Genomic DNA, 13,099 nt, shown 5'->3' with positions numbered 1-13,099 from the left:
ATTATAACAGACATTTTAACTATTATAAGAAAAAGAATTATGAATTAGAGCTCATATTGTAACTTCTTTTTACTTATAATTTCGTGATATCGCTCGCATTACCGTGCAACAGTAAGTCCCCTCTTCTCCCTCTCTTTCTCTCTTACAACTGCAATATGGGTATTAGCCCATAAAGAAAGGTCCATTGAACTCGTTAGAACGCATCGCGGGCTGTAATGCAGCTATGCATCATCCCGTAATATAGGACAAAAGATATTAAACGCAAAACCAGCCGCGGCAGCAGATAATAAGTACTACACGCGCAATACCGTATACAACGCTGAGGTCACGGATGCGCACGTGCATGTGTACTGTAATCTATGTAAACTCGTTTATCGATATCCGCCTTGCCGGATCAGCATCCAACATCCGGTTGAATCTTTTAACTACATACTTACATAAACCTTTCCGGCTTGTCTCTTATCGAGCGAGACTTGTACATTATACCTTCGCGCGTTCTTCTCTCTGTTCTTCCTCTTCATTTTATTTATATATGTGTGAAAATTTTTCTCTTAATTTTTATACGAATTGGAACATTTTTCAAAAATACTCAAAAATATTTGGAAAGTTTACATCTTCTCTCAGAATTTTTCATACAAGTGAATTCTGAAATATTCTGAAATTTTTCATGTCATAATTTTTAAAAAATATTTTTAAATTTTTTAGATTTTATAATATTTCATTAGAAATTATACTTACAAAAAATCATAAAAATCTTACAATATTTCATAATTAACGTATATGAAAAATTCTGAGAAAAGATGTAGATTTTCTGAGAAATGTTCGAATTCGTAGAAAAAAAGAGAAAAAAATTATAAAATTATAGAAAAATTCTGAAAAATTATATAGAAATTCTGAAAAATTATATGAAAAATTCTGAGAAAAATTTTCACCAGGATATTTATTAGGATATTTATACCGCGAAAGCGCGATATTTCTCTTATCTCATCTTCTGGATTTAATTTTGACCGAATTACAAATATAACGCTGAATTTATTTTCTTTTATCTTCTACAAATAACAAGCTTCTACTTTAATCTTGAACAAAGATTTTAAAGATCTTATCTCAAGGGAGAAACATCCACCGCAAAGTGGAGATTCTCGTCTTGAAATTCTCTCGTTAACGCAATTAATGTAATTAAACAGCATCATCGCGAATCCCTCGCCAATTTAGTAAACGAAGAAGATAATCAACAATATCCTCAATAATGTCAGATGATGAGCTTACGAGATAATCTTGGCTTTCAGATACTAACGGAGCTCGCAAGATTATCAAAGAACGCTGTGGCGACGGCATGTCGGCGCTTTAATTTTCTTCGTCCTTCATGGGCAAGTATATACCATGTTCCTCTGACCGACGCTCGCATTATCCGGAAAGGTAAAGGAAACGAAATATATATATATCATGGCGTTCTACGACGTGGGAACGGGCGACCTCAAGGAATTGTGGGAGTCTTATATCACCGAGCCGCCGGTGAGTGCGCAACCTTTATACATATATAAACTGATTCCTAAGAGAAGAGATGGAAATGTCGAGAATTTCATTGTAAAAAAAGTATATGGCAGAGTTTAAACTTTATTTTAAGGACTCTTACAAAAATTTGATTGCCACTGGTAAGATAGTGATTAATTACTTATATATTTTTAATATTAAAAGCACATTGCTCAATGCTTTTAATACTTAAATTAAGTAATCAATCATAATGTTTTAAATTATGAGATCAGTATTAAATTCGAGATTTCTGCACGAGAGGTAACTATGACCGCTCGCGAATTTGTTGTACTTACGTAGCATTATTACTACAATGTATGTTCTCGAGAAAGCGTTTATCTAAAATCTCGAATGAAAGGAAGCTCCATTGGGGGACCATAGGGTCGCCTACATCCTTCAGAGCCTTCAGAGGGCCGTACATCCGCAATCTTCCACATTGTTCGAATATTCGTGTCAAATCTCAAGAGACAGTCAGTGGCCAGTAATTCTGTCAAGACATATTACACTGACGCATTCAAGTATATATTTTTAAACACAGCACGAATACCGTTATTTCCGTAACCTTATCTGTTACGTTGGTTGAAAATATACGATCGTATTTTACAAGAGATATTCATTTTACAATATTATTTTACAATACTATTCGTAAAAATGTTTTTTTATGAGCTTCTTTTTATGTAAAATGCAAGGAACGCTTGCAAGGGTTGTGCAAAGCTTATCAAAATTGATTGAACATCATTGAAAAATGCATTTCTGTTTCTTGCATATTCCTGAATGATAACAATATTTAATAATAGAGTGTCATATACTTGCAACGCTTCAATCTTCAAGTGATAATACTAGTAAAACTAGTTAAAATGTAATATTGAACGCATGACTGCGTTGAAATTCAAAGTAAGATTTTATCAAAATGAATCACAGTCTAAAGTCGAATCTCCTTTTTAACTGTATATCTTTTCATTATCAGTCACTACTTTTTTAAACTTTAATATCTCCAGAAAAGTTTAAAGAAAGTCCAACATGACATGCGATCATTCTTCGAATGATGAATAATAACGGTCGCGTACTTACATATGCATCGCGTACATTATCATTTATCATCGCGCTTATGGTGACACGGTTGCAAGTTGCGCTAATTAAGCTTAAGGAAATGAGGAAACCGACAAATTTACATGATAGCGCCTTGTAGGACATTACGTCACAACGCAACGCCGATAATTTTTCCACCAGTCGGAGAATTCGCGTTTATTCTTCGCGCGACCCTCACCTGGTCTATCTACCATCCTGCGAACGAACAGTGCGAACGGTGCGAACGAACGTGCACGACGGAAACTATTTTTCATCGCGCTTGCTTGTTGCATTCGCGACAGCAACAATGGCTGAGCACATGCTCCTTTCATTCTCGCAGCGTGCTGCGTGCGTTCTCGTCTTCGATCGGCGCGCAAAATGGGACACGGCCGCAAATTCCTCGCGCGGCCCTTTCACGTCAGAATTTTCTTTGCATTTTGCACGACGCGAAGGCATCGTATCACCTCGCCTCATCTCGCGACAAATTAATCCTAATCATTAACGGCGCGTCGCGTCTCTAATATTGTTACGCCTCGACTTTACTGTTTCTCGCCGGTGGCGAATAAATACCAATTCACATTCAGTCGTTGCCGCGTCGCGCCGAACGTGTACTTATTATTAGTTATTGTTCTTCTTATCGGCCGCCCGTAGCTTCACGTGCTCACCGAGTAATTTAACAGGTCTCCGAAGCGACGACGCGATTAACCACTATTTTTATCATTTCCTAGAAGGTCACCGATATCCACGTTCGATCTCGTTGGAAATAAAATTCAATCGTCAATCGCGTTGTAGATGCCATCATCTTGGAGACTCGAGAGTTAATCTTGCGTCAATTCTTTCGTCGTATTCTTCTGTCGAGGATTTACGCAACAACGCTGGGAATGATAGCAATTATTCTTTTATTTTTTTATTCAGCATGCATTTGAACGTCCAGACAATGTAAAATTAAAAATCAGGACATAATATATACATATACTCATTAAAAACATGTTAAAAAAACGTCTTAATTGGGAATAGTGATTTGACATTTTTTTTACTCAATTTTTTGCTCAATTTTTATGCTCACTAATAATTTTTAAATCTTTTGTATTTTAATGATAGAAAAATAATTGATAAATAATTGACAAAGAAATTTGACTTATATGCTTATAGATACGAGGAAAATTTTTGAATCTTATTTTCTACATAGTTTTCTATATAATTTTCTACTACAGTCTTGTTGCCAATGAATACTCAATTTTATCATAAATCATTAATCATAATATTATTTAGTAATATATTGTAAAACTGTTACAATTTTTTCTATTTTTACATTTTGTGTCTGATTATGTTTATCTTTTAAATAATTTTTTTCTGAATATAATAAGTAATTTTGTTACAATTTAATAATATTTTATTTCTGGATGCAGTATATTGGATTTGCCGATTTGATATTAATTTTTAATATATTTTGATCTCACTTTTGTATTCAGCTGTCTCCCTTCAAAAATAACTAGATAATATATGTTTTATTTTTCAAAAAAGTAAAATCTTAATACATTAAATGATATTTTACAACAATTCACCTTTTTATCGTCGCTACGCTGGAGTGTAAAAACATCCCAAGTAACTGGTTCTCGGATTTGAAACATCTTTGCGAGAATAGTTTAAAAGACGTCTTAAAAAAACATTTTATGTCTTGATTTAGTGTTAGATTTTGTCTGAATTACATTTTAACTATATCATCACAATTCGATTGCTCCTCGCAAACACGAGAGAAGAATTAACGCCACTCAGAGTGCGTTCGAGTTACTGCTACGAATTTTTTGATTGGTAAATTAGTAAAATTATTTCTTCCGATTGGTTAATCAAGTGCTTCGAAGCATTCGTAATGGCAACTCGATCGCATCTTCAAACGCGGATTCACAGCATTTATAGCATATATATTATATCGTGAAGGATACTGTATTTGGATAGTAAGACATTATAATTGGTGCGTCCACCTGTACAAATATCGCATCATTTCCAGTGTGTTCATAAACACACGTCTTTTGCGAAGAGCGACTCGATTATCGTCGTTATATTGAGCCAGACATAAACCAGACATATGTAGAAATAATTTTTTGGAGCATAGAGCAACCAATTCTCTTCTGAATATAAATTTAACGACGCTTTACGTTCTCGTTAGAATTATTTCTCGGTGAATTTCTGAAATTTCCGAAATATTAATCTTTGAGAAATTACAATATATTCAGTATTATTCTCGGTACTTTAATAATTTGAGATTAAATTGTTTTCAGTTTAGTAGACGCGGGAAAACATGAACGAATTACGGAGAAATGCTGACAAGATTCAATGAAAACGTTTACCGAATTTCTCATACGTATGTGCTAATAATTGTATAATTGACGAATAACGCGTCTAAACTAAATAACTTAAAATAACTCTATGTATATTTTCACAATTTGCAATTCTATGTACTAATTACAATTTTATCGTCGTAGCTCTCACATATTTATCACTTTTCAAACGAGTTACAGACTGACTCAAAGTAAAAAATAGTAGTGTCAAAACGATAAAACTATATGTACAAGTTTTATGTGTAGAATTAATGTACACATACATATACACACAGTTGAATAAACTATTTTATAGTTATTACAACTGTAAAATAATTTATTCACCTATGTATTATACATTATAAAAATTATTTAATCGTTACCTTTATAATTGCTTCCATTATATTTTTCTCTGATTGTGAGTGTAGCAATCATTTGGAAACACAAAATATTTACTGTTGAACATATATTCGCAGATTACTTCATTGAACAAAGATGATACTTCGTTACACTCTTATTATCTATGAAATATGGCTTATGTAACTCGTGATTCGAATTGTTTGAACATAAAAGTCCATGGACCGTAATCATAACATAATTTTAAAATGTTGATGCAAATATATGTATACATGTTATTATTTTTCACAATCCAATCAAAAGCATCTATAATTGTTTAATATTATAAATATATTTATGCGCATGCACACATGTTTTTTTTCTTTCTTCCGTTATTTCCGTTATCTACATCTACGGAGTTAGCATGAAATTTGACGCGGACATCGAAAATTATACTTGCATATGTATTCATACTATATACAGTCTCTCTCACACACACACACACACACGTGTTGATTTTCCTGGAAATTTTCAATCAGTACTTGATTATTTCCATATAATAACGAGTTATTAATATGCATGGATACGATAGTCTGGTTGTAGCATGATAATAGAAATTGAAAGGCGAATCGGCGCATGCATGTCAATGCTGTCTCATCATATTTAGGGGGTCAGTCCCCTTTGGCAGGAATTACGTCAAGCGGCGGACAGTTGATCGCGCGCGCAAATATGTCTAGCTAATAAAATCGTTTAAGCCAACGGACTTTCTTTATGAAAGAAAACACGGGAATCCCCGCGTGCTAAATGCAGTTGACAGTGAGCCTGAATTAGAAATTGACGTCCGATTTCCAATACTAGAGACGCAAGCTCACCTTAATTATCGTCGAAAGCATGATATAACCCATAATGAATCGATAACCTAATTATAACTGTCACTTACAGCAAATATATAGATTTCTCTCTGTTAACCGGCTTTCCTCTCTTTAATAAAAACGGTGACATCGCGCGATATGCCATCGATGTGACGCGACGTAACGAGTGTCGCGATTAATCGTGTTATTACGTGGAAGCGAACGACGAAACGACGAAGCGTATAGAAATGCAAACACAGCGAGTGTTCGCGATATATGCAACAATCAATACAGATTCTGAAACTCTAGGAATGCAACCGGGAAATAGACTAGATCGATCGTCACCTGCACGGAATTTTTCTCAGAAAAATATAACTCGACATCGATATTTTTGTACTTTGTTTTTTTACTTATTACGAGACAAAATGTATTTTTGTGATTCTGAAGAAAACGTATGAGTCTATGAAATCCATTCAAGCATTTCGTTACTAATTTTCTATCCTTTAAGAATTCTTCAAGTTGCATTCTTAATCTATGATATAAGGTTGTTTGAAAAATACAAGTAAAATATTAATAAAATTTCTTTCTAAATCTTGTTGGATACACAGTGACTGCCAAAAGTTTCCGGTCGATAAATAATTGTACCGTTCAGATAAAAAATCTTTACAAATAAAGATCTGGTATATAAATATTTAATTTATTATACAAATACTTAATCTAATATTTAAACTATATAATGTATTTTTAAGTTGATTGTAACAAGAACACTTATAAACTGAAAAACAGACTAATAAAAAATTATATCTATGTTTGACAGATGTAAATATGGAACATTTTTTTTTCAGAACATACTGTTTATAAAATTATTCCCAGGGTCACCAAGAAACAAGACCCATATGTTCCAGTTACGGGTTAATACAGCTGCAATTAATTCGCTATCTATCTCGTTATGTTAAAGACACTTGTTTCGATAAGCGTTATTACCTTGACAATGTATGCCGTTATATTATCTCAAAGGGAGAGACTCGTACATATTTTTGAGTTTTTACGAGATACGACGACGAGATATCATTTTAGTTTCGCTCAAACTTATTTTATTCATTTGTATGTATTGCATTTATTTTGCTGTAATACATATTTGGCACAGTTAATGCCAATATCAATCATTTAAATAAGTAAAAGTTAATTTAAAGAACTTTAAATTTAAGTAGCTTCGGTATTGAAAATGTGGAGCAAGGTAATTTCACTACGGCGTCCGTAATTGTGTCTAGGCTCGTATGTGTTGCATTTTTATGTGGACATTGTAAAGCAATTTTCTTCACTCGCGCACGCATTTCTCGTGCTTGCGCAGGTGCCACTGACGCAAGTGTTGATAGTACCTATAGTCCTCGCGTTACACATTCGAGGCACATTGTATTGAATTAAATACTTCGCAGCCACTTTGAGAATGCGTAGTTCTATTAAAAAAAGAATTCACACAAATTTTTTATCGATACAGATTTGCAGTAATAAAAACAAATTTATTATTATTATTTGAACAGAAATAAATTTATTATTTCAGCTTTACGCAAATTTATTTTATTCGTTTGTATATTTTACATTTATTTTGATATGTAATATATTTTCACTTGCCAACATCAATTGCTTAAACAAATAAAAATTAATTTTAAAAACTTTAAATTTAAGTAGCTTCGATATTATTGAAAATGTAGAACAAAGTAATCTCACTACACGATATCCCTAATAATGTTTAGGCTCATTTTTAATAAGGGTTGCTCCACCGTTTCGCCATGAGAACTATTTCTTTATATATATACTGAAGATGGCTTGAAGAGCCAAATCGTTTATTAAATAAATTAATAGTTTTAGCGGAAAGGAAAAAAAGGAAAAAAATTATTGCGCACTGATTACCGCGATAAAACTCTCATTAGTCCTTGATTTCCTTCGTTATTAAAAATAAATTTGTCTCTCTAAAGTGTGATATCATAATTCAACTAAATATCGTGAAAGCATCTTAGAAAACTCAGATAATTGTTATGCTCTGATAAGAAAATTATTCCCTGATATAACCGTTATATTACTATGAACAAAAGTAAAATCACGGATTTTTTTGTTCTTTCGTATATAAATTACGGTATACATGAATTATGGATTTTTTTACTTATTCATAAATCATAAATTATAGATTTTTTTTACTTATTCATAAATTATATACGGCATTGACGTTTTGTCTGGCCATCGTTTCTCAGCATGCCATTAATGTAAAAATTGAATGTCAAAGGCCCTCCTGATGGGAAAGCTTTCTTTCGTTTCAAATCGCTGCTCGGAAAGGGATGCATGACGGACGCGTTAGGAAAATACACGGAGGTAATTTTCCTACAATATGACATAAATATCCAAGTGTAATCAGGATTATTTATTTAAAGGAAAGGGACGGGGCAAATTAGAATTGAAACTTTTGAACCCGAGAGAGTAGAAGGGTAACGAAATGATATGGACTATTGGATTTGTTTTATATTACTATTTTCAATTAATTACCAACAAATAAATCACAAAATCATATATATTTAATTTATTTTATTTTTTCTCTTAAAATTATAAACTAATTCTTTGAATCAAATAAATTTAAGTTTATAACACCAGCCGTCTTGGATTTTTAGAAAATCTTTCTATAATATAACTTTCACTCCAATCCTTTCTTCTTTTCCCAAATTAATTTTTTATGAATACACAATAAGCATAATCCGTTTAAGTAGTTTTAATTATTTTTGTTTTTTTAAATTTGAAGGGATCATGGTCCTCCTGCCTCCTCATGACCTACGCCCATGTAAATATTGATTATATTCTTGATACGTGTCGTGAAGAAAAAAGTGTCGATAACATGTTGTTATCATAAACAAACGGTATTGTATTTCCTACAGAAACAGGAAGCATCTCGATACTATAATTTCCATCTTGCTCCCGTCATCGTTTAAAATTAATATTGAAGATACAATATTAATTTTATTACGACATTGACATTCTTTTAATTATGAGTTAATTGAATTTACTTATAGAAATAAAATATTGAAAATAAAATTGAAAATTATTATCTTATTTGAATAAAATTGACTTTTCAAATTTCAACGTCACTCTTGATATGACGTACTCGGCCTTTTTGGAAAAACAATTTTTTTTATTTCTGTTTACTTTATTGCTTATAACTTTTTTACTGATAAAGATACAGACATTTGTTTGATATTCCTTAATGTCTGGTATTTTGATTGAATAAAAAGAAATTTGTTACAATATGTTCATATGAAAAACAATATGAAACAATTGAAGTTAAATTAGATACGCTCTGCACAGTTATATGTTTTAATAAAACGTATAATATGGCATTGAAAGGTTTATATAACTAATAAATAATTAATAATTAGTTTCAATAAAAGAATAAATTTTTATATGGATATAAAAAATTATTATGTAACCAACGCTACCTTGAGAAGCTTTATAATCATTTATTTATCAGGCAAATGTAATGTACAATAGCAATATAGATTGCATATCAGGGTATATCTAATCTAATTAGGAAGAGGAGATAAAAATAGCTATGGTGTCGCAAAACACTCACAATAATCACCATAATAATGCCTGTGTGAGAAAAGTCGTGGTTGGTTGCCTTCTAGTCCAAAACCGGAAGCAGGAATATGCCGAGCTCGCAATACCGGAAACATAGGCGCGAAGAGTGGGAGTCGAAGTACACAATAATGAAACGATATTGCGACACTCGTCCCACTGCATAGCAAATATTATATAAAAATGAGTTATTTCCAGAGAACGCGAATGTAGAAATATTACAATATTTGAGTAACGTTTTATTTTTTTTCTTGTAATTTAAATTCATTTGCTTAACAAGTAAATGCAGTGAATATAAAAAGTATTTATAGAGAAGATTTTTCTAAAGCAAAAATCTATTTGTAAAAAATGAAATATTGATTATCAATTTATTAATGAGTAATAACGTTTTACATGAAAAAATGATTTTGCTGAAGTATCTAAAAATGTAAATAGATCTAAAAATAATTTTGTTGAATTATCCAAGTAATTATATAGGAAATTTAAGTATATGATAAGCAATGCTGCAAAAAGTTTTTTACATTCTAACAACTTCCTCGAGTGTCCTGGTATAATTATTTTTTTAATAACCCAACAAACTTATTTTTAGTTTTGTATCCAACATTTATAGGGAATTTAACAGAACCATATTTTTTCTGTATGATATAAATAAAAGAATTTCGTGAAAATAATTGCGTTCATGATTTAAAAAATTAAATTTTTCGCTTGTACGATCGTGCGTCCAATATATTTTTCATTTTTACTTATTATTGAAAATAATGTATATTAATTATTATACATCTTATTAGATAAAATAATTTTGAGAAATATTAAATCTATTTTATACTTTATTAATAAATTATTAATTAACCACTAAAAATAAAGTTTCTTTAGAAAATGTTTCTTCGGAAAAAGGTATCTCGCCTGTATGAATACTTTTTGTACTCACTGTATAATATTTTTCTTTTCCACGTATTTTCTAATAAATTCTCGACAATGGTAATTTTTTTCTCTGTCAAAGAACTGCTCTCAAGGATTTTATCTACCAACTATGGAAAGCAGGAAATAACACGAAACGACACAGATGAATCACACATATTTTATAATCTAACAACTCGCTGTACGCGATATTTATGTTACGCATCTTCTTTCTCGGAAATAGCAGTACATCATTCAGGGCAGTATCCATAGTTCATTCTTATTTTAAAACCGTCTTAAATAATGTCTTATAAGATGTTAATACACAGTCCTCTGATTGGCTTATGACATCTTAAGATCTCAAATATAAGAATCGATTATACCAGCCTTAAACTAAGCATGTCTCGAACATCAGATCTCTTACGAATCGACTTTCTATCTTGGATAGACATGCTAAAACAAAATTCCCTCCGACAAGCTTTCCGCCCAAGCGAGCGGAACTCCTCGATTCTCCGTTCGCGACGTCGGCGTCGTCACCATAAGCGTTCTTGAAAAAAAAAAATAAATAAATAAATTAAAACGCCAATTACCGGCGATCGCTCATTTTCTAGCGGCACATTTCCTTATCGCCAAGCGCAGCACGATTCCGAACGACTATGGCACGTAAATAATTATTGTTTTTCCCGGCTTCCCGTTTGTTTGCACGCTTCGCTTCCCCGTTCGCTTCTTCGTTACGCCACGGCTTAACCCGCAAACGGAGGAAGGAAAGGAAGGATCGGAAGAATTCACGACAAAATCACCGTAGCGTGACCTTTCAACATTTATATCAAATCCTCCAGCAACGGTAGCCGTAGTTTGACTTTTACAATAACTGAGATGAGAAAGTGTCAAGCGATTCTGGAGATTTCGTCACGCGTTTTTTACTGCATATTAATCTCTGAAACAGTTAATCGTGATTGATCTTTCACATTTTTAAATCTACATCATCGCCTTTAAAAAATAGATATCCTTCTACATTATAAAGTTCCTTTACTTTAGAAATGAAAATAACTCAAAAAATTAAGTTCTTGAAAAAAAAGAGAAAAACTATATTTTATAAACTTGACAGAAAATTATTAACTAATTGAATAATATTGATAAAACAAATTTATAATCAAATGCCATTTTTTCTCTTTTTCCTTTTGCAGCTCTTAAAAAAAAATCACCCTTTTTGAATTGTGACGTTTTAATGATTTTTTAATTAAATTTTGAAATTAAATTAGTACATTTTTGATCGATAAGGTACGTAATGTTTACCTAACTCGTTCGTAATAGCTCGAAAATTGTTTTTTGAGTTGTCACTTTTAAAATATAATAACAATACATCACTGCGTGAATTCTTGGTCGTAGCACTTTTACAGATGTAACATATGGAAAAAAAAAATGTTATTCTATTAATATATATGAAAAATATAATTTATAATTGATCGAATTATAAGAATGATTTCTTGAGCGTATAATAGAAGTGAAAAGTAAAAATTTATCGATCACAGAATGCGATTGTTGCGTTCTTACCGTTTCTGGCGTTCTTATCGTCTGTTCGCATAACACCGTTAGATGCGGGATTCCACCTTTGTACATGCGTAACCGTAAACTTTTCTTCCGCGCACGCTGGCGCGCGAAGCTATTCTCTCTCTTTCTACAAGCATGTAATAGTACAATTCCAAGCTACAGGCTTTTTTATCACAGGAAAACATATCTTCAGTGAAATCATTGGATCTGATAAGACTAAATACTTTCTAAACAAATACATTTTTTAAATTGAATTTTGGATATACTGGTAATATACAAAATTAATAATGAAACGTAAAGTTTTTAACATTTCAAAATTTTGAGAGAAAAGAATTTCTATCAAACTATAAGAAATTATTGATGTGAAACCAAATATCCGATTTCTTTTTACTGCTCTAGAAATGTCGTAAGTATACCGTAAGTATAATTTCTTTTCGCCACTTGCGTTTGTAGAGAGTTTGAAAAAAATTTGTGAAAAGAGGATTTTGTATAAAAGTATAAAACGTAATTTGATATCATGTACAAGATTCGTTATGTGTGGGACGTATCGTAACGTGTATTGAAATAGTAGAAATTTGTTTATTTGACAGGCTTTATTCGATAGATAAGTACAGACAAATTAAATTGAAAGTTCGTTCGCCCACACAAGCAGTTGATGAGAACTGATTTATGAACTGTTCATAGGGATCTTCAAATAAAAAAAGGGGGATTACAATTTCGATAAATCATAATCAAACCGATGATTTTCAGATGTCGAAAATATTAATGATTAATATGATTTTTTTTAATGTAAGAAAAAGGTGAAGATCAATACGCAATAAAAAGCATTTTGTACTTGTGTTAAAATCTGAGTGTAATCTGATGAAAAATGTAATTTGGCAAATTAGTCACATTAATCGAATTTAAATTGTTCTTCGACAATAGAAGCGC

The 13,099-nt window shown here is 31.7% G+C and overlaps 1 protein-coding gene across 1 annotated transcript in view; it reads left to right on the top strand.

The window, feature by feature from the left end:
* The window catches only part of CrebA (Cyclic-AMP response element binding protein A), a 39,835-nt gene that overhangs the window by 4,655 nt on the left and 22,081 nt on the right, over positions 1-13,099 (top strand). Inside the window, exon 2 of the mRNA XM_011069408.2 lies at positions 1,287-1,512. Coding sequence (XP_011067710.1) covers positions 1,444-1,512 — 69 coding nt within the window. The 5' untranslated portion in view covers positions 1,287-1,443. The remainder of the gene's footprint in view (positions 1-1,286; positions 1,513-13,099) is intronic.

Source organism: Acromyrmex echinatior, chromosome 6 (assembly GCF_024713525.1).
Source record: "Acromyrmex echinatior isolate Ae372 chromosome 6, ASM2471352v2, whole genome shotgun sequence".
NCBI classification, from domain to species: domain Eukaryota; kingdom Metazoa; phylum Arthropoda; class Insecta; order Hymenoptera; family Formicidae; genus Acromyrmex; species Acromyrmex echinatior.
The sequence above is the reverse complement of the archived record's forward strand: the minus strand, read 5'-3'. Positions and strand labels throughout refer to the sequence as shown.